The sequence below is a fragment of the Podarcis erhardii genome, assembly GCF_964252035.2.
Source record: "Podarcis erhardii genome assembly, chromosome: 4".
NCBI classification, from domain to species: Eukaryota; Metazoa; Chordata; class Lepidosauria; order Squamata; family Lacertidae; genus Podarcis; species Podarcis erhardii.
The window spans coordinates 27,303,865-27,327,316 of record NC_138508.1 but is presented as its reverse complement, the minus strand read 5'-3'; the positions used below and the strand labels follow the sequence as shown (position 1 = coordinate 27,327,316).

At 43.4% G+C, this 23,452-nt stretch overlaps 1 protein-coding gene and 1 long non-coding RNA gene across 2 annotated transcripts in view; both read right to left on the bottom strand.

Annotated features, from left to right (window-relative positions):
- LOC309341374 overlaps positions 1-23,452 on the bottom strand; it is a 376,013-nt gene that overhangs the window by 241,333 nt on the left and 111,228 nt on the right. The gene's annotated exons all lie outside the window — the stretch shown is intronic.
- POLR1D (RNA polymerase I and III subunit D) lies at positions 14,116-21,628 on the bottom strand. The gene is made up of 3 exons (XM_081860864.1): positions 21,467-21,628; positions 17,051-17,125; positions 14,116-15,601 (listed from the first exon to the last, which is right to left on the bottom strand). Exons 1-3 carry the CDS (start codon positions 21,490-21,492, stop codon positions 15,316-15,318), a joined length of 387 nt encoding a protein of 128 aa, XP_081716990.1. The 5' UTR covers positions 21,493-21,628; the 3' UTR covers positions 14,116-15,315.

Here is a 23,452-nt window from a genome sequence, read left to right as displayed (position 1 = left end):
AAATTTTTCTTCCTCTATCTGCCGAAGCCAAATGGTAGCAGAAATAGTACTGGACAAAAGGAACATAGGAACCTAAGGCAGACTCAAGATTTCAGGCAGCAGCTTTTCCCAGGCCTGCCAAGTGATACTGAACCTGAGAACTTCTGGCACAAAAGGCCAATGGGCTACCAATGAGCTGCGGCTCTCACCGTCCATAGCTAAACTATGGTTTTCACTACCACACCATAGAGGGACAGCCACTGACTTGGATTGTTTCTAAAATGTTTTAGACAAATTCGTGGAGGATAAGACTACTTCCCATGATGGATGGCTATGAGCTACCTCCAGTGATGGAGGTAGCATGCTTCTGAGTACAGTGGTACCTTGGGTTACAGACACTTCAGGTTACAGATTCTGCTAACCCAGAAATAGTACCTCGGGTTAAGAACTTTGCTTCAGGATAAGAGCAGAAATCGTGCGGCGGCGGCACGGCGGCAGCGGGAGGCCCCATTAGCTAAAGTGGTACCTCAGGTTAAGAACAGTTTCAGGTTAAGAACGGACCTCCGGAGCGAATTAAGTTCTTAACCCGAGGTACCACTGTACTAGCTGGTGGGGAAGACGAGTAGAGAGGGTGCTGCTGCATTTACATCCTGCTTGCAGGCTTTTCATGGGCATCTGGGTGGCCACTGTGAAGAGGATGCTAGACTAGATGGGCCTTTGGCAGGGCTGTTGTAATGGGCTGTATTCAATGAAGTCATCTCATTCATGCAAGGACTTCCACTTTCACAACCAAATTTTCCTTCCCTCTTCTCTGCCCACCCAACCACCGTGAATCTGCTCTGAAGGGTTGGGTGAACCTCCAGAACAGATCTGGGGAGGTTGCAGGGGAAGGAGTGGGAGCAGACATTCTGTTGCGCAAGACCTTGCATAGCTGGGACACCTTTGTTGGACAGAGGCCTATGCTCTTGTGTTCTTGCCCGCTCTCTGTTTGCGTGTGGAGTGCAGCGATTACTTGACGGGTGACCCCACCTTTAGGAGAGGAGACAGATTGTCCAAAAGTCTTTTCCTATCTTCTTTCCCGACTCTAGGATTCTGTTTACTCAAGAGTTAGACTGCTCCACAGTAAAAAGGGTGGCACCAGGAGGGACCCAAGCCTTTTGCAGGTGTGCAGATCTTGCAGTGCTGCAGCCAGCTTCTTGGACTGCCTGAAGCTCATAGCTGTCAACCGTCCCTTATTTGGTGGGAAAGCCCTTATCCCAGCACCGTGTCCCGCTGCTGTCCCTTACTGATGATGTCCCTTAAATTTCCTAGGTTTCAAAGGAAGCAGCTCCTCTCCCTCCCTCCCTCCCTGCCAGCCAGGGAGGAGGGAGGCTCCAACTGTGTTGCTTAGCTGCGTTGCTCACCCAATAAGGAGTCTAAGAACGACTGGGGGGTGGAGCTTGCATGCTTTGTGCCAATCAAATCGGCCGCATTGCCTGGGAACTCGCCTTTGCTCAGCGCTTCCCAGCGGAGAGGTGATGGTGGTTTTCCTTGCTGCATCCCCTTTGCCGGGTTGCTGCACTGTGGGAACCACCGCTTGAGGCTTCGTTTGGCTGCTGGTTGACTAAAATCCCTTATTTTGGCTGCTGATCCCTTATTTTTGAGGCTGCTGGTCCCTTATTTTCAAATCTGTAAGTTGACAGCTATGCTGAAGCTGCAATCCAAAAACATTTCTTTTTTAACATTATTTTGTTCCTCCCAGTTCGTGCCGGTAGTTTGACATGTTAAAACTGAGTGACTGCCACAGAAAGCTTGCAAAACTAGATGTGGGTCTGTTTTACATAATTGGTGCTAGCATCACTTCCCCACCAGTGGCAGATAAAGTGGGGTGGGCGAGGTGCCCACAGGGCTGCTTCGCCCCACCTCATGGGTGTGCCAGCCCTGACCAGAATGCAATGCTGTAGAAATGGCATTACATTATGAGTAAATTAAAATGATGACAAGGGTGGAACTCTGTTCAGTGCCACTGGATGTTTGCTGCTTCTGATGTCAGCCTCAAGGCAGACATTCAGGCCTACTTCAGTCATGAGCCGGAGTTACTTGACCAAAGTATTTCTCCCATTCCACTCCACAGCTTCTGGAGTGATTATGTTCACCATACGTGCAGATTAGACCCCAAATAGCCCCCTGACCAGGAAAGACAATAACAGCTTCCCCTTCAAGCTGGGGCTGTGTGTACACACTATACTGTACATTTAAAGCACATTTGTAGCACATTCTTTCCCTCAAGGAATTCTGGACATGAAGTTTACCCCTCACAGGGTTAGAGTTCCCAGCAACCCTTAACAAACTGGCGTCTCCCGCCAAAAAAGGATCCAGTAGCAGGAGAAGTTAAAAGCTTCTGCCAGAGACCTCAGAGAGCTGCTTCCAATTAGAGTCGGAAACACTGGCTTAGAGGGACAAATTCCAATAGTCTGGATAAGACAGTTTCCCACAAAGTGAGTGCTCTGTTGCGAGGGTCCCAGATCTGGTCAATCCAGGGCTTCATACTGTCTGCAGCTCATTCTTTCCCTCAAAGAATTCTGGGCACTGTAGTTTGTTGAGAGTTGCTGGGAATTGTAACTCTGTGAGGAGCAAACTACAGTGCCCAGAATTCTTTGAGGGAAAGAATAATCTTTGAGTGTTTTAAGGGCATAACGTACAGCCTAGGAGTGGGAAGGCATGGACCCAAATAGCCACTCAGACACTATTTAAAATTACCTATTTATTATATTTAACAAAATTTATATGCTGCTTGATTGTAATAAACCTCTTGGCAGTTTACAATGAATATTAAAATTATATATAAAAACCCCAGTTAAAAACAAGTAATTAACAAACATTTAAAATATAATCTAAATTAACAGTAGACTAAATAGAAATTAAAACATGTCAACATCTATGTGTCTGAACAGGGTTGCCTAGACAGAACTGTTTTAAGCAAGTGCCAAAATAGCACAAAAGAGGCACATGCCTGATGTCAATAGACAAGTGTGGAATGAGTATTGTGGTGCACCTGTAACAGTGCTGGTTCTCTTGGCATCACCTGTCTTAATAGGGTTGTTGTGAAGAGAAAAGGTGGAGGTAGACTTATGTACACTGCTCTGAGCTTCTTAAAGGAAGGCAGATGCAGTAAATGAATTGTTGACCAATCTGCACTATTTCATTTTTCATTTCATATTTAATTTGTATACCGCCTTTCTATTTTACTATACCCAAGGAGGTTTACAAGCTGAAGAAACAAAGAATGTACACCTTATAACAATCTAATCCAATAAAAAATGTGATAATAAAACATAACTTTAAAATAAGCAACTTATATCATATAAAATACATTAATATTCAACAATCCATTAGAATAGTATAGAATATTAAATATCAGCATATAAAAGTTAAACAGAAATCCACTCTTAACAATTACAATAAATAATTTCTAATCAATAAAAACAAAGGCAAGTCACAGTGCTTAAAATAATACAATACAAACTGAGAAGCAGAGACTGGAGGGCGAAGCAGGCAGGTGGAAAAGGCCTTGCCTGATGCACGGCTGAAAGTCTCTCCCCTCACAGTTCTTCTCTAAGCACAGCTCCCTTACGAGGACTCCTAGGGCTGGAGGGTGGGACAAGGCATTTAAAGCAGTATCACACCAATTTAAGCAGCCATTCTGGGAACTTTAGTTTGTTAAGGGTGCACTGCTGAGAGTTTTTAGGAAACCCCTGCTCCCTGCACAGAGCGACAATTCTCAGAGTTCACTGGAATGGCAAATTGATTGTTAAACCTCTCAGGAAATTGTAACTCTGTGATGGAAATAGCATAACCTCAACATTTCTCTGATGAAAATAGGGACTCTGTTGTTGTTGTTGTTGTTGTTGTTGTTGTTGTTGTTGTTGTTGTTGTTGTTGTTGTTGTTAATACCCCAGCCCATCTGAATGGGTTGCTCCAGTCACTCTGGGCAACATATATAAAAACAAAATAAAACATTAAACATTAAAAAACTTCCCTAAACAGGGCTGCCTTCAGATGTCTTCTAAAGGTTATATCGGACGCGGGTGGCGCTGTGGGTAAAACCTCAGCGCCTAGGACTTGCCGATCGCATGGTCGGCGGTTCGAATCCCCGCGGCGGGGTGCGCTCCCGTTGCTCAGTCCCAGCGCCTGCCAACCTAGCAGTTCAAAAGCACCCCCGGGTGCAAGTAGATAAATAGGGACCGCTTACTAGCGGGAAGGTAAACGGCGTTTCCGTGTGCTGCTCTGGTGCCGGTTCGCCGGAGCAGCTTCGTCACGCTGGCCACGTGACCGCTGTCTGTGGACAGCGCTGGCTCCCGGCCTCTAGAGTGAGATGAGCGCACAACCCTAGCGTCTGTCAAGACTGGCCCGTACAGGCAGGGGTACCTTTACCTTTTTAAAGGTTATATCTCCTTGGCTCAGGGGTCACATAATTCCATACCCTCCAACATTTCTCCAATGAAAATAAGGATGTCCTATCCAAGCCCAGACCGGGGGGGGGGGGTGCATATGAGCCACTTGGCCCGGGCCTCCGATTCCAAAGGGGACCTCGATCAGCATATTTATATACTTACTTATTTATAAGACTTCAGTTGTCCCTAGGGTAAAAAAAGGGGGGCACATTAACAACCTGGCCCGGGCCTCTGCCTGGCTCTGCAAGGCCCTGGTCCTATCATACCCGCTAACATTTATCCATTGAAAATAGGGACATCCTGAGGAAAAGTGGGACATTCTGGGATCAAATCAGAAACTGGGACGACTTCTGTAAATCTGGGACTGTCCCTGGAAAATAGGGACACTTGGGCTGTATCTAGACACATCAAAAAAGCATTTCAGGGAAACGCTTCATAAACCTTATATGTAGTGGGAAATCACGTTGGCGAAAGACGGGACTCCACAGCACCATCTGGTGTTGCAGTGTTATAACGCATATTGAACGCTTTTTCTTTACTAATGTAGCTGAGTTCTTGGAGGGTCTGGAATAGGAATCTCCTAACAACTCTCAGCAATGCACCCTTAGCGAACTACAGTTCCCAGGATTCTTGGGGGGGGGGACTATGACTATTTAAAATGGTATTTATACTGTATAGTATAGATGGACCCTCAGTGAATAGTAAAATAAAATGTGTGTACAGTGCCTGGGTCTGATTTTGTACTGAGATTTGAGTTCACTTTTTATTCCAGTGATGAATTGCATCCTAGATGAATAAAACCCCTGATAATAGATCTGTAATTGGTGAATAAATGTCTGGCATAAACTGGCAAATCTTATTCTTGAGGCCACCTTCGCCTCAAAGTAGCACTTTGTTGGCAGTAGGGATAAACATGAAAAATGACGACCTTCAACCATAACCTGTTTTTTGCTACTCAGGCCGAAGAGGGTTGAGGAAAGAATGATCATTTCCCCCCTAAATGTCACAAGGAACTGCACAAAAACTGCCTCCTCCCTACATAACTCACAATTCCAATGGCCAGAAGATGTCCTTTCCCCACTGAATGCTATATAGTTCAAGGAGGCAGAAAAATACCCTAAAGAAGGGTTTTGTATGGGCACTTTAGCTTCCCATCCCATTTGCCTTTTGGTCTTTAAAATACAGGTCAAATCAATGAATTTAATGAAGGCCATTTAGCACAATAGCTTTGCCTTGCATTTTGACCCAGATAAAGGAGAGTCAGTCTAGGTCAAAAAGCTTTAGCAAAACTTTAAGTGGTTAGTACACAAATGTGACAGAATGTTTAGAATCTCAGAGTCTTGGAAGTGCCATTGACAAGCAGTTAAAAGTATTTGAAATGGCTGCATGAATGAACTTTGATAAGGTAGAGCCATTGTCTTCCATTGTCCCTTCCTCTTCATACTAAAACACCCCCCAGAAAAGAACAAGAGTCGATGAATGTATAATGCAGTCTCACTTTTAATGGAGTTCTTTGGACTTTTTCCTGTGGGCTGTTCACTCTATTTAAATGCCTCGCCACACATTAAAATCTTCCTCAGTTGACTGTGACTGTCAAGACTACAAACCCCTTTGATTATGCTTAGGAAACTATGGAGGGTTTATAGAAATCAAGATTTAAATTAGGGATCCTCTGCCTTTCTCACAAAATGACCAAAAAGAAAATGAAAAATTCCACTGGTGCCAAGTTGCTTAGATACCACAATGTTAGGCAGTGTTTGACAAAACAAAATTTGATGAGGAGCCCGGGTGCAGATTCATATTTAATGCTCAAATAATAGCTTTCTGCACTTTGGCAACCTCACAAGAGTTTCCTGCAACGTAGTCAATATCCGTTTCAGCTCAAATAAACGTGTCTCAAGCTTAAGGTGGAAAAATGGAAGAACTTCAGAGATGCTCTGTCAAAATGAAAAGTCCTGTTCGCTTTAGAGGGAGAGGGAAAACATCAGCTGCATGATCTGCAGTCTAATAAGGCTTGTGTGAAGTGGGCAAGAAATGTCATTTAAAAAAGAAAAACCATAACTTTGCCAGGTCAAAGATTAGGTTGATCTTTTATTTCGGTCTTGGAAGCCCTATTCCAAAGCAGCACATGTTGATTTCACATACGTTCTAGTGCTAAGGTCTAGGGAATGACCACCCCTTTTTTCTCTTAGAGGCTTTTACCCCCAGTAATTCTCTATAGCTAGATTTTTATTGTATTTTACCCTTTTGTCTAGTTTTTGTGTTTGAAAATTCACTCCCCCCCCCCCACTTCATTCATTGACCGGCAACTTTCTGTCACCCATCTTTGACTTTTCTCCTTACATCTGCATTAAAGGCTGTCATTTACTTCTACTTCTCTCCCCCCCCCCCTCACCCCACAATCCCCTCTCCATATTTGACAGCCAAAAGCCCTCGTCTGCTTTTATAAGCTTTTTGTTCGCATTATGACATAACCTGTGCGAAGTGGCAACAGCTCCCCGATCCCCACGTGTAAAATTTGCAACATTTTTCGAGACGGGTCAGTGCCCATTTTGGGGACGCTTTTCTTTATTTGAGGACCGTGTTAAAACTTTTTGCAGATGTGAGCCATTCAGGAGCAGTCTGTGGCTGCACGCAGAGATGGGAAAAGAAGAAAAGGCTTTCCTATTTTGCGATTGCCATAGTAACTCAAACATTGCCAGTGTGTTGTGGGGGGGGGGGAGTGTTTTTTTGTTTTGTTTTTGTTGGAAGTTTCTTCTTCTCTTTTTTTGGCTTTCTAGGCCAGAGCCAGTGAATTTTGATTTCCTGTGCAATCAAGCCATCTACTGGAGATCATGGCTTGCAGGACACAAGGTTACCACGAGCACAGTGTGCTTGTTAAGTCTGAAATTAAAGCATTTCGGTTTAAAATAATACCCATTTGTATCCATTTTGTTCAGCATAACAACAGCTGCTGTCCCCGGGATGACAGGCTTGCCTTTTAAACCAAAGCCTCATATGACATTTATGAATGAGGCAGACCCTATTCATTTTCACTTTTGAATTCATAGTCATTATTTTGCGTTGTTTGCTGCTATTTCTCCGTCTTCTCTCGCCGCCCTGCTTTAGGCACCATGCACGATATCTAGCTTTGTGTGTATAGTTAGCTACCCACTTTAGGGATGGAAATAGCTTTATTTGGGAAATCAAGTAATTTACAAAGAAAGAAAGAAAGAAAGAAAGAAAGAAAGAAAGAAAGAAAGAAAGAAATGCATACCCTCTAACATTTCTCCGATAAAACTAAGGACATCTTATTCCATCATCATCATCATCATCATCATCATTTTACTATTTATACCCCGTCTGTCTAAATCGGTTGCCCCAGCCACCCTGGGCAGCTTCCAACATATATAAAAACATAATAAAACATTGAACATTAAAAAAACTTCCCTATACAGGATTGCCTTCAGACGGCTGATTCATCAAATAACTCCATACCCTCCCACATTTCTCTGATGAAAATAGGGACGTCCTAAGGAAAAACAGGACAATCCGGGATCAAATCATAAACCAGGATGGCTTCTGTAAATCTGAGACTGTCCCTGTGCTAGATAGGCACATAATAGGACAGGGATCAGCAAACTTTTTCAGCAGGGGGCCGGTCCACTGTCCCTCAGACCTTGTGGGGGGACAGACTATATTTGGGGGGTCGGGAATGAACGAATTCCTATGCCGCACAAATAACCCAGAGATGCATTTTAAATAAAAGCATATATTCTACTCATGTAAAAACACCAGGCAGGCCCCACAAATAACCCAGAGATGCATTTAATAATAATAATAATAATTATTATTATTATTATTATTATTATTATTATTATTATTTATTATTTGTACCCCACCCATCTGGCTGGGTTTCCCCAGCCACTCTGGGCAGCTTCCATAAAAACCAAAAATACATTTTAAATAAAAGCATACATTCTACTCATGTAAAAATACGCTGATTCCCAAACAATCCACAGGCTGGATTGAGAAGGTGATTGGGCCGCATCCGGCCCCCGGGCCTTAGTTTGCCTACCCATGTGATAGGAACTGAGGTTCACAGAGTTTTCCTCTAAAGTTGCTAGAGAGAACTCTGTGAGAAAGGGAGGGTGGGGGGAAAGCCCCATTTCACAAGCAGAAGTCATGCCATAGGGTTTCCATTGATGGTGGATGTTAGGTGAATCCCTATCATAGGGTGGGAGTAGCTCCGTTTTATTCAGAGTTAGACCCAGAGAAATTATTGAACCCAAATAAGTTAGGTCCATTAATTTCAATAGGTCTACTTTGAGTATATTTGTTTGCATATCACCCATAAATTATAACATGCAAATATTATGCTAATCAGTGCTCTCTATTGTCCTCATTTGAGGGATGCCTTTCACCTGTTTTGGTGAGAACACCCTCATGTGTATACAGCCCACTGTTGTGAGAGAGGATCTTCAGATCAGAACATTTGCAATGTATCTTCCATAAATGAGGAGGCCACTGGATGAGGGTCTCAGTGCTGTTATTCTAAAATAACCCTCCTGTCCACACAAACAAAGAACTGGAAATCATTTCTCCAACCCTCTACACTGGACTAGCTTGGGACATTCACAGGTCACTCTATTTAACCATAGAACTGTGAACTCCATCCAAACATGGCGACTCTCCTGGCCACAAACCAGAAAGAAGTTTGCTTATGCATGTTCCACTGGAACATAAATAACCCGGAGATGCATTTTAAATAAAAGGACACATTCTACTCATGTAAAAACATGCTGATTCCCGGACCATCCGCAGGCCCCATTTAGAAGGCGATTGGGCCGGATCTGGCCCCAGGCTTTAGTTTGCCTGCCCATGATCTTGGGAGACAATAGACGAGTGTGCTTTTGGGGGTGAAGTCAAACTATTGGAAGGGTACAGTGGGAGATACGTGTTTTGTTGCAGTTAACTGGGGCAGTTAAAGGCACTCTGATGTGCAGATCTGGGGCAGATGAAGGTGTTCGGTTGCACTGCTGCAGATCATCATCTAACTGGGCCCATTTTACACATTAGAGATACCTGGCAGGGGCGGGGCAGGCAGACAAACACAGATGACAGACAAGCAAAGCCATCCTTTTACCCTATTGACAGGTGATCAAGCTGAGCCATCTTCCTTGTTAAAGGTAAAGGGGCCCCTGACCACTAGGTCCAGTCGTGGCCGACTCTGGGGTTGCGGCGCTCATCTCGCTTTATTGACTGAGGGAGCCGGCGTACAGCTTCTGGGTCATGTGGCCAGCATGACTAAGCCGCTTCTGGAGAACCAGAGCAGCACACGGAAACACCGTTTACCTTCCCGCTGGAGCGGTACCTATTTATCTACTGGCACTTTGACATGCTTTCGAACTGCTAGGTTGGCAGGAGCAGGGACCGAGCAATGGGAGCTCACCCCATCACAGGGATTCGAACCGCCGACCTTCTGATTGGCAAGCCCACAATTTTGACCTTAAGCAAAGCGCTTGAAAGTCTGTACCACCGTCCAGGAGTAACACTGTACAAAGCTCAGCAAATGAAGTTTCCAACCATCACTATTGGTAGTGGCGGCAAGCGTGGGGTTGAATAGCTGGCTTGAAAAATAGCTGTGCTTCTTTTCATATATGTGAGGGTGGGGGGTTCTGGTAGCTTGCAATAGATATTAAAGAGTTAAAAAATGGCTTGCAGGGGGAAATGGAATAATCTTCATTCCCCCCCACCCCAAACTCAGTTCTGTGTTTAAGCTTGATTGTATTGACACCTGCACTGTGAGGAGGAGAGTGGAATGGTCTTCCTTTGTCACTTATAATAGCTCATCATTATTGTCCTAACATGCTTTTAAAAAGAAAAGAACGGGGGTGGGGGTGGGGGTGGGGGTAGGGAAACCCACCAAACCCTAATCTTCCCCTTGGTGCCAGTGACGGTTACAATGGCGAGATAGTTTGTTTCCTTCCTCCCCCCCAAGCCCCTTGCCTTCTTCTGTTATTCTCTCCCTTAACCTCCTATTGTCCGTGTAGTCAGAATACTCTGGCACAGGGCGGCTAGTTTGGGGGTGGGGGCACTTTCTTCTACTGTACTGCCCTGTCCTTGATTGCTTAAATCTTTCAGATTCAACTGTTCTGAAGATTTACATTTTTAATGGCTCATTTATGTAATCCCATAAATAAAAGCAGGAAAAGCATCCCGCACACAAATGAGCGAATTGGGGGGCCTGCGAGGAAGGGGCGGCGGGGGTGCGGGGGGCGGGTGGAAGCCGCTGGCGCAGGTCACTCGGGGTCTCAGCTGCGGAGGCCTTGATTGGTATCAACCCTCCGTAGCCACTGTGGCAATGGACTTAAGACCACCCAGTCAGGCCCCAAACCGTGTATTACCAAGGAATTGGAGGAGGATGGTTCTATAGTTCAGGCTCTCCTATTTAGAGTTCTGCGGCGAAGTCTCATTTACCTTATTGCTTGGACAGCTGCATGTCTGCAAAAAAAAAAAAAAAGCAAAAGGGGGAAAAAGTTGCCATGATTAGCTTGCCTTTCTGCTAGCAAGCAGCTGATGTTGTCAGGGTTTCGTTGACAGCTACCCGCCCCCCCCCTTCCTTAAGCAATGTCTTCCTCGGACCGATATATTCCCTTTTAAAGAGTCTGTGAATTCAACCACCTGCCTGAAGATTCTATTTGACATCCCAGGCAGGAAATAAAAAGGAACTATATTTCTATGACCTCCATTCTACCGACACCTCCGCCCTGCTTTTTTCCTTTTAAAGATAAATCCCAGGAAGATAAATACATGAGATATATTTATAAGTTGGTGGGGGGGAGTGGAGAGAAACCTGCAAATGGCAACTTGATGGAGATATTTTACTTTTAATAGCCTCTTCCATTTACAGCGCAGCTGTGTTTCTGCTTCATACAAAAGCCATTTAGTCCTGCGTGTTCACTTTTGTGAATTCGAACACTGCTTAGCTGGCATCTCCAAACACGCCAAAGTTGCTGAGGACAACAATGATCAGCGAGTTGCTGTGACTGATATGTGCTGGTGGAACCATACTGAACCCATTTTGGAATGCATCAATCGTGGATTACACCAGCGACCTCCTGGATATATAAGGGATAACGTGGTCTCTCAAGTAACCTGGTTCTGAGCTCTATAGGGCCTTATTATGTCAGTGCCAACATACTGAACTTGCCCAGGTAGCAGATTGGCAGCCAGTGCAAATCTCATCCGTAAGGTCTCACATGTTGGTGGTAATTTGGCCCCATAAGCAGCTTAGCCACTGTTTTGCATCAACTGCAGCCTTCTGGTATGGTGCTTTATATGTTATTGTATGCACTGTTGTATATTGTTTTATAAAGTATATTGTATTGTATATATTGTTGAACACCACAGTTTTATATTGTAGTATTTGGTGGTATACCAATTCATTAATTTCACATTCATTGCTCTGCTCACTTTTGCCCCTCCCACCACTTGCCAAGAAGGGAACATGGCCCTCATGTTGATAAAGGTTTTCCTGCTCTGTCTTTAAAGTCTAGCTCCATCTGTCTGGGTGCTTGCCTGATCTCTCATGCTCGTCTTATGTATTAGTAATTATACTTTGTTTCGTGTACATACATATCCTGCTTGCATATTCATTATTTTTTACAAATAGTTATTACGAACACCATAGGGCTTCAGAATTTAGTCTTGTAAATGGGAAATGGCCTGCAAATAGCTGGTCCTGGAAATTCCTACCAACTCAGGGGAAAGGGAAAAACACAAAGCAACATGCTGAATCAAACACATTCTCCTACAGTACAGCTTGTGTTCGAAAGCAGGTAATCCACATGCTTCAGAATTAGCTTGATAAAAGCAACTAGTTAAAATAGATTAAGCCGGCCTTAAACTACAGAGTAGTCTGTTGTACTGGGACAGCAAGCAAACTGCATATGCAATGCATTGCGAGCCAGAGGCTCTCATTCCTAGGGTAACCTATTAAATATTTTTGGAAAGCTTTGATTGACCCAGTGATCTGGCCCAGGACCCCCACAAATGCATGGAGCTCTGTCACCTGCAAGCGGTTTCTCCCTATGCTTTAATGGGATATGGAACTGCACTAGCAGACAAAGACATACACAAAGCCTGCACAAACCTCATTTTAAAACAAGGAACTCTGGATACAGGCACTCAGGCTTTCCAGATACCAGTTGCTGCAGACCACAGAGACATACTCAGATCCTGCTCGCGGGTTTCTCACAGGCATCAGGTTGACCACTGTGAGAATAGGATGTTGGACTAGAGGGGCCATTGGCCTGATCCAGCGGTATCTTACGTTCTTAACACCTAAAACGAATGCAGTGCTGATTCCTACCTTCATATTTCCAGATCATCTTCACCTTGTGAAAGAGGTTGTTTTTTCTTGCCTGTTCTTTTATATTTTCATTTTAACATTAGTGCTGAAAGATTTGACCTCAAGACCCTATTGTCTCTCCAACACTATTAAAAATTATTCTCACTTTTTTGTGCCTCCCCTGAGATAAATCTGAGCTTTCCTTTCATAACATCTTCCCACACTCTCCGTTCAACATCCAAGGTCCTGCTTTGGGTCTCCTTGACCAAGATCAGCAGGAGAAAAAGGAACAGGATATTATTGGCTGTCAAGTGGATGCTGTGTAGTAATGATATGCTGCTATGTGTCTTCTGGCACCTGCTGAAGACCTGGCTCTTTAAGAGAGAAGGCTGGACCAATAAACCATTCCTAATGCAGTCAATTACTGTAGTAGTGGTGGTGGTGGTGTTCTAAAACAACCACTATAGCCAACCTAGAATCATAGAATTGTAGAGTTGGAAGGGACCCCAGGGGTGATCTATAGTCCAACCTCCTGCAATGAAATCTTCCAGTTGTTGTTGGACTACAACTCCCACTATTCCAGATGGTTGAGGCTGACGGGAGCTGTAATCCACATCTAAAATGCCACAGGTTAGCCTGCTCTAGTGGATGAAATGCAGGATAGGATGATTAAAAACAAGTAAATACCCATGTCAGCATGCTAGCTTCCCTCTTCCTTCCCCATTCATTTTTCCTTCTGTGTTGAGCCTTATTAGACCCTAACCAAGGGACTGCCTTGTTTTTAAATATATGTACAGAGCTTTATTACCGATTATAATTTTAAGGTACTAGTAACAGGAATGATTTATTTCTGCCCATATAAAATAAAAACACTGACTAACTCGGTTAACAAGATTGCTAGCTTGTTGTTTATTTGTTGCCATCATCAATTAATTGGGGCCTGTTTACAAGAGGATTAGACAAATTCATAGAAGGGAAGGCTATCAGAGACTCCCAGCCAGAATGGTTAGTACTGTTGCTGGGATTCACAGGTGGGAAGAATGCTGTCTAGTCCTGTTTGGGGCTTCCCATCAGCATCTGGTCACTGTGAGAGCAGAATGCTAGACTAGAGGTGTCACTGGCCTAAGCCGGCAGGCTTGTTTTATGCTATTAAGTGCTTTTGAGTACATTAAGGACTAAGACTGTACTAAAAAAAACTATTTTAAAGTTAACATTTCAAAGCTTAAGACCAAGAAACAAGTTCTAGGATGACCGTTTGCAGTACACTTAATAAACCGAATATGTGTTTTGTTTATATTTGGCAACAGAATGTGTATTAATTCCCAAAGACTTATGAATCTGTTAACATATAAAGGAAATGTACACAATGCATTTTAGTAACACAGTTCCAAGTTTAATGTTAACTCAGGAAAACTACCCAAGGTTGAAAACAGCTTAACCATACAAACAATTTTGCCTAAGGATTTAAATGTTAATGTTTCCATACAATAGAGAAATGACAAGGATCAATTATCTGCAGGTAAGGAAACACTGAGAACTTGACCAATACAACTGTAACTAGACAGCAGTCAGACTTTAGGTGGCAATTGTCTGTATTGTTTTGCAAAAGCATTCAGCAATTTGTGATGAAAAATGTATCCCTCAAGACTTTTCATTCCATTGCCATTCAAGAGATGTCCCAATGCGATTGAATTCATTATTGATCCTTCACAAATCATCATTTACACCAAAGGATGCAAAACAATGAAAGCCAATTTCAGATCTAGCCCACAGCTGTGATTTCACAGGTTCCAAGTGTACACACAACTCTAGGTCAAAAAAGGGTGCCAGCATTCACTTCAGCATTGGGAAATATTCTGTGCACACAAACAGATAACATGTCTGATGCCTTCTCCCCATGTTTGAAGTGAATGAGGATCTATTGTTCATGCAGAGTTCTATGTGGGCACTGGAGTTCCCACATGGACACAAGAGTCACTCAGTCTGGGTAGTTTGTTTACCAATATACATTTAGCCTAACCTGCATTTATTTATCTGTAATATCCAGGTGCCACATCAGTCATTTTCAGGTTACAAGCACAGTAAACTTATTCAAATTCATCTATGTGCAGGCCAAGAAGCATATCACATTTTCTGTACCTGTAGTATCTTTGTTTTGTTTTTTGTTTTTTCAAACTAAGATTTAGTAGCTTCCTTAAAGGAATTGGGAAGCAAAATAACTTACCATGTACCGAATACACCTCCGTGTATATTTGTCTAAATAAATGGTTTCCAAACGGTTTGTGCAAAGCACTAAACATGTTACAACTATACAAAGTAACAACTTTAATTGGTTGAAGACTGGAGGGCAGGGGGAGAAACAGAAGGAACACACTGACAACTTTAAAGAATACAAGAACTCCTCAAAGAAAGTTCATGAGAAGCGAGATTTGCTTGTCTCTAAAAAGCTGTTGTCAACATGGACATCTGTACTGAAGAATGCCCTCTATTACAAAATAGTTAAACACTCTCACCCACCCACCCAAACAGTTCAGTGTTTAATTTCATTCTTGGAATGGCATGGGTTCCTCCTCATTTGCTTGATCGTTGTTCATGCTTGTCCTTTGAGTGCTGGTTCCTGTTCCGGCGGTGCCTAGGAGGAGAAGAGCTTACCCTCCTTCTGGACCGAAAGCTAGGTTTGTATGGGTGGGATCGGTGTCTCTTTGGCTTGCTTTCCTCGCTGCTCTGGTTTGGTTCAGATTCCTTATCGTCTTCTTGATGGTTTTGTCCCTGCTCTTGCTCCTTCGGGGAGTGCAATGTGTTCTTAATAGTATTAATCAGAAACCTTTTATTTGTGCTGGCAAGAGGGCACTTCATCCTGTATTAGAAAGCAACAACATAAATATCTCACACAAGAGACACAGAAGCTGCGAATATCCAAATCAAGTAGCTCAACTATGCACGCTTTTGGCTTTCCTTGTATGCCACCTAGTGTAAACTTGGAGTACAGAAAGAAACAATCAAGATGTTTGCCTTTTAACACTGGCTTCAAAGCAACAGCCAGATTCTATACAGAGGAGATATATATTAAGATAACATGGTAATATTTTATGACACATATTTCACAGCCACACACCTGAGAAAAACATCACATGAGCTACAAATTGTATTCTATTGTTGTCTTCCACAGCCCCAAGACAGTTTAAAATGCTAAAGAGTTGAGAGTATTGGTGGTGCCTTGTTGGCATTTGCCATTCCTCCTCTTTGGTAAATGGCTACATGAATACTCCTTTTGCTTGAGTGCTCTGGAGATGGTAGAAAGTCCACTCTTTAAAAAAAAAAAAAGTGTGCCAGTGGTAGAACATTATTTGCATGCAAATGGTTTCGGGTTAATTTCCTGGCATCTCCAGCTAAAAAGCAGAGCTAGGAAGGACTTTTGCTTGAGACCTCAGAAAGTCACTGCCCATCAAAGCAAGTTAATAAGAAATGCAGTTCAAGAATGCTTTGAACTTGGGACCTTGATAAAGAACAGGCTTTAAAGCAGTAGGGTTCATTGAAACAATTATTTCAATATGGTAAAATTAAGAAACCCTGCATATTCTACATTTCTAAGCAGTTGCTAGAAGTCCAATCTATGCTGCTCATCAAATCACACTGTTGCTGTAAGGGATCTCTTACAACTTTATTTTAAATTTTTTTAAAGAGCCAGCTCACTTTGAACCTTTGGACATAGCCATCTTTCTCTTCCCCTGCCTCAAGGCCCGTTATTTATCTTAGAGAAAGGGAACGAGATGGAAGAGGTTCTAGAAGAGCTTGCTTCCACATTGGGTTTGGGATAAGGAAAATGGTAAAAAAAAAAAAGAGTGGTGGCAGAGTTGGACACCTCTTGAAGCAACTAATGAAATGCTTATGCACTGGGGTGTTCTACTACTTTCAACAGCACAGAAACACAGGAGTATTTTGCCAGGAAAGTGCAAAAATGTTTGCCTAGCATGATCCATGGTCACTGACTATAACAGACTATGTTTGCTTTCAGAAAAATGAACGTTTGCTCTAACAGGAATTATGTGGACTTAATTCTCATTAATTTCAATGGAATTTATTGCATGTGCACTTAACATAAAAGAGCAAAAGATTATCATCCAATTCAGTTACGGAAGATTAACAGTGCTGTCTATGCATGTTCAATATAACATATTTCCCACCGTGTCCAGTGGGGCTTACTCTCTAATAAACATATTTACGATTGCAGCCACAGTGTCTGTTTCCCCCCCCAAAAATTGTATTTTAGAAAAACACCAACATTGGTTTAGCTTCAATAACTTACCAGCCCATGGCTCCCATAGTTTCTGCTCTGGTTTTCCCACGCTTGGCCTCAGTTAGAAGTTCTTCCACTGCCTTCCTAAACATTTAAGGAGATTAAAAATAATAATTAAATTTGATCAATTTTTTCAGTAAGCTCATTAAAGCTACTGTTCTAGAATCAAAACAAACTGAAACTGTAAAGTAAGCATTTAAAGGGTGTTTATCCTCATTCAATTACCCATTTCTCTCTTTAACAGCCTAAATTGCACAAGTCGCCATACAGACCTGCAAGATACAACCATTTCTTTTCAAACAGCAGTTTATCCAGAGGAAAGACCCAAACTGGGATGGAAAGAATCAGCACCAATGGGGGATGGAAGCAATCTCACTCCATTTATTTATTTATTTATTTATAACTATTTATTCCCTAAATGGGAATGCTTTAAAGAAAGGGAATGTGCAAAAAGTGTTCAGTGCAACAAATAGATGGAAGTAAATAAGTCTACAATGGTACCTTGGGTTACATATGCTTCAGGTTAGAGACTCCACTAACCCAGAAATAGTGCTTCAGGTTAAGAACTTTGCTTCAGGATGAGAACAGAAATTGTGCTCCAGCGGTGCGGCAGCAGCAGGAGGCCCCATTAGCTAAAGTGGTGCTTCAGGTTAAGAACAGTTTCAAGTTAAGTACAGACCTCCGGAACGAATTAAATACTTAACCCAAGGTACCACTGTATTCAGTTAACATATCAAAGACAGTTTAAAATGGTCAGTTCTGCACCACTGTTTAACAAACATACGTTGTTATCAAGAGGAAATTTGATTTAAATTGGTCTTTACCATTGCCACTTTAAATTGCTTTGATTTAAATCCCTCCATCCTGCTATCCTTCTTTGAAGGCTTCTACCTCTCAGCCCCAATTACTTTCTCCTTTTCTCCTTATCCGGCTTTAGGACTTCTTATGCCATTAGCTTCTGTACCTCCCCAGGAGTTCTTAAGCTCCCTACCTGTTCAAGAATTGCCTCCTGTTCCTAGGCCTTGCATGAGGCTTTTCCAAATCCCAACTGCCAAGATAACTGTCCAAGGTGATAAAGTGAGTGTGGTGCTGTGATTATTCCCCAGGCATTTAACCAAAGTGAATAGGAAAAGATGAGGAATACAGGAGGATGCTACACTTAGAATGGGCCTGTCCCTGCCCCATAGAAGAACTCTGAATCACAACTTAGTATTTTAAGGCCATGAGGCAAGTAATATGAGAACCTCTGTTGAACTGCTGGCTTGCCTACTAGCTTTGCTTCAAGATGTCCTGAAATGGATGCCAAATTCTTTAGGACTCCCATCTAGCGCATTATCTGTTTCCATGCAGGATCCACCTACTGGTCCCACATGCTTCCTTTAAAGTCTTTCAAAAAGGAATTCCAGAGTGGGTAATAATAAAATATACATAAATGGCCAGCATAAATGGAGCTTCCCTTGAAGATGGTCTGAAAGCTGTGGCTGATGCAGAATGCCACTGCCTGGATGTTGTTGAGCAGTGAGAAGGGATCATATTGAACTGATCCTGAAAGAACAGCACTAGCTGCCAGTGAGATACAAGACCCAATTCAAGGCATTGGTACTAATGTACAAAGCACTAAATGGCTAAGGACCAACATACTTGAAGAATCACCTTCAGCCCAAGTTTTAAGACTGTCTGGGGAGGCTTTGCTGGTAGTACCTTTGAGTGCAATCCACAGGGCTAACATATCATGCAGGGCCTCCTTGGCAGTAGCACCCTAGTGATGAACTCCCTATAGGAAGTCAGTCGTCCCCAACACTGGCATTGTTCAGGAATCAATTAAAAACTTATTTGTTGCAGCATGCCTTCAGAACCTAAGCGAAAATGGTGTTACCTCTTTATGATCTAACATGCTGTTAACTTACAGATAGGTAGCCGTGTTGGTCTGCCATGGTCAAAACAAAATAAAAAAATTCCTTCCAGTAGCACCTTAAAGACCAACTGAGTTAGTTCTAGGTATGAGCTTTCGTGTGCATGCACACTTCTTCAGATACATGTATCTGAAGAAGTGTGCATGCACACGAAAGCTCATACCTAGAACTAACTCAGTTGGTCTTTAAGGTGCTACTGGAAGGAATTTTTTTATTTTGTTTTGATGCTGTTAACTGTTATACCCATTATATTTTGTTGATACTGTATGTGGTGTTAATTGTGATTTTAAGATTGTGTTTAATGCGGCTTTATTATGGATGTTAGCCACCCTGCAAGAGCCAGTTTCAAAATAAATAAATAAATACCAACCTAAAACAAGGCAAATACACTGCATGCTTTTTGGGTTGTAATTGGACCTTAAAGGTAAAGGGACCCCTGACCATTAGGTCCAGTCGTGGATGACTCTGGGGTTGCGGTGCTCATCTCGCTTTATTGGCCGAGGGAGCCGGCGTACAGCTTCCGGGTCATGTGGCCAGCATGACTAAGCCACTTCTGGCGAACCAGAGCAGCACACAGAATTGGACCTTACACTCCTGGAAAGGCCTGGGTGAATAACCAAGGCTTTACCTGATGCCAGAGTTCCTGTACCTCAACAGTTGTGCATGAATGAGAGTCTACACAATCTGATCTAGAAACATCAATTTGCTCAAAGTAACAAAGCCTGCAATGATGCATAAGATTGCACTGGAAAATACCTAAATATTTATTATATTTAAATATATTGACAACATTATTATTATTACTACTACTACTACATTAATTATTCTATATACTTTCACTACAACTACTACCAAATACTGCTATGCTAATGCTGTGATTCTTAACCCATTTACCTGGGGGTAAGGCCCATGGAACTCAATGGAATTTACTTTTTACTGCAGTGGTTTGGGCACTGTCAACTTCAGTACTGGACTACTGCAATGCACTCCACATGGGGCTTCCCCTGTGCTCTGTTTGAAAGTGTAGTTAGTGCAAAAGGCAGCAGCACAATTGCTGACAGGAGTAAGAATCTATCAGTGTATTATACCTGTGCTTAAAGATGTACATTGGCTGCCAGTTTGCTGCTGGGCTGAGTTCAAGGTGTTATTACAGTGGTACATCGGGTTAAGTACTTAATTCATTCCAGAGGTCCGTTCTTAACCTGAAACTGTTCTTAACCTGAAGCACCACTTTAGCTAATGGGGCCTCCTGCTGCTGCCGTGCCGCCGGAGCACGATTTCTGTTCTTATCCTGAAGCAAAGTTCTTAACCTGAAGCACTATTTCTGGGTTAGCAGAGTGTGTAACCTGAAGCGTATGTAACCCGAGGTACCACTGTATTTACTTACCCCATACAGAGGCAGATTTAGGGGAGCCCAACTGGTTCAGTCGCATGGGGTGCGGAGCCTCAGGGATGCTGCAACTATGCTTTAAAATGGAGCATGAGATGTGGGGAAGGAGGCACCAAATTTTGGTGTTGCACAGGGTGCCGGCTGAAATTTGAGATCCAAGCACCGCCACTGCCCCACCATGCACAGAGACTTGATCACTTTCACCTGCAGAACTTGCACTTCTAAAAGTCCAAGAAGTGAATGTTCCGCATTTGGCAGTACCTATAAAGTATTTTGGAAAACTCTGCCTAGACACCCGCTGAAAACTGTTCCTTTTTGGCAGTTCTATCCAGACATATGGTTTGGTTACATCTGTTTTTACAGATGTTCTGTTGCTTTTTTAACAGTTTTAAACGTATTTTTATTTTTTTATTGTATTTGCTATTAATTATTATTATTATTATTATTATTATTATTATTATTATTATTATTATTATTGTACTACACATGCACTTGCCACCCATGAGCTCCTGTGGGAGGTTGGGATATAAACGAAATAAACGAACAAAATAACAAATATTAGGCGTGTACTCAAGTACTCGAGATGCATAGCGATAATTAATTAAAAAGTCACTGCTGTGCGGAAGATTGAAGGGAGGGCAATAAAATGCGAGACCTCGACATTCCAAAGTCTGTCTTGAAGCTTGCTTCGCCATAAATATAAATAAAGGGCCGAAAAAAGCTGCAGCTTTAGACACGCTGACCAACCTGGGAGTAAGCACCGTTGAATTCAGCAGGGCTTACTTCCAAGGAGACAACGTATACAGGATTGCAAGGCCGGCCTGCGAAGGGGAACCATGTTTATTACGTAATAAACGGTATTTTTTAAAGTCGGCCTGCCGAGGTCCCCCCCCCCCGCCACCGCTCGCTTCTCCCCGTTGGATGTAAGTCAAGGCGCTGGGTCCGCTTCTAGTCAGGCGCCCACCGACTCCCGAAAGCAGCTTCTGCGTAGCGCAACGAGGGAGCCCTTTTCCCCGAGGCCTACCTCGGAGCCTCCCCACTGCCCACCTCCGCCTATTCGAGGAGTAACCCTCCGCCTTCTCCCGCCCCCCCCCCGGGCCTCTCCCCACCTGCCAGCCTCACCTCTCCAGCTCCGAATCCTCCGCCATGGCGGCCGGTGGGGTCGGTCGCTCGGTGGTCCGGCCTGGCTGTCTCTCAAGCGCCTCCGTCGCCCGTCATCTCTTCCTGCCCCAGCAGCGGAAACGGAGGCGAGCGCTCGCGACAAGTCCAAGCAGCCGCTCGCGATGACCCCCGGGAAGGGGGAGGAGGCTCCTCTTCCAGGCGAAGCGGAAGCGCCGCCCTTCCCCTGCTACCCATTGCCTGCTTTCCCGGGCGGGAGGGGGGGGGGAAAGGTTGGCCGTTCACACGTTACGGATCTCGCTCCACGTGGCGGGCACCCGCGAAGGTTGCCTTGCATTGGTGTTGGCGCCCTAGGGTGCTTGCTGCTCGGGCCGCAGTCCTACGCACGCTCCATGGTTCATCCCAGCCCAAAAAACAACAACAACCCAAAAGCTTTGCGCTTCTTTCTTTGATGGTGATGTTGGTTTCTTGATTCACGGTGTATGTTCCCCTCCACACACACACACACACTCCCTGTATTGTTTCGGCGTGATTAATCACCGTTGTAACACCACCCTGTTATCTGTATGGATAAAGGGTGGGTTATACTTAACTTTTAGTACATGATTTGCAGGTTGGAACCATACACACTGAACTGAGAGTAAGGTGGTGTACACACCCTGTATTTAAAGCACATCACACACATACACACCAATAATTGTGGAAACCCTCGTTTATCTCCCATGGAGCTACAATTCCCGGCACCCATAACACACCACAGTTCCCAGGATTCTGGGGATGGGGGAGAGCTATTCAATGTATGGTGTCTTTGCAGCCTATGGCCCACTGAACTTGCACGGAAATGACTTCAGAGCAGGCAAGGCATAGGATTGCAGTGTGATAGATCTGTGGCTGTAATGCAGGGTGGCGGCCTTTTTCGGCCCAAGCACCACACTCCTTAATGAGGGCTGCATTCCCATTATTGATGGAGCCAGATGCAACAGATGCACAGCAATGGATGCAGCTCCTATGTTTGCATGGTAAGATACATTCCAGCCACGCAAAAGTTGGAGCTTTCTACTTATGCATACAACTATACAGTGGTACCTCGGGTTACAGATGTTTCAGGTTACAGACTCCGCTAACCCAGAAAAAGTACCTTGGGTTAAGAACTTTGCTTCAGGATGAGAACAGAAATCGCATGGCGGCAGCAGCAGGAGGCCCCATTAGCTAAAGTGGTACCTCAGGTTAAGAACAGACCTCTAGAACGAATTAAGTTCTTTACCCGAGGTACCACTGTAGTATGCACCTCTACAAACCCCCTTCAAGGCAAGTGAGAGGCATGATCACAGCTTAAAAGACATATTCTAGCCAAGTCAAAGTACTCAAGGAGTGTGGAGCCTGGAGAGAAACTATATTTGTTCCCTGAAAATGAGGCTCCCTGCCTCTCCTGTAAAAACTTATGCTACAATAAAGCTGTTCAGTGTTTTAAAGGCAGTGATGAGGAGCCTCCAGATGTTACTGGAATCTAACTCCCAACAGCCCCAGCCAGCAAGGCAAATGAAGATGATGGGAGCACATTTTGGAGGACCAGAAATTCCACATTCTTGCTTGAAAGTGGCTCAGAACACTTGGGTTTATGTAATCGAAGAAGATATTCTTGGAAGCAAGTCCGTTTGACATCAATGAAGTCTGCTTCTTGGGTAAGCATGGCTGAGAATGGGTTGTAACTGAATTTTCCTTGTAACTGAGTCACACCCTGTAGTATATTTGTAATGTGAAAAAGCCAGTTATAGGGTTCCATTTTGAGAGCCTAAAAAAAAAAATTAAACCTGTTGGAGAGAATTTATTTAGTAAGTCTGGTACTAAATAACACAGCTAATAAAGTTGCTTACTTGATTTGTAAACCACGCTTTAAATATATAGCTGATTAAGCTAATAAAAATGATATTTGGTTCATACAATAAATAGTAACCCATTAAAAATGCAAAACTTAAATGCAGAAGCCAG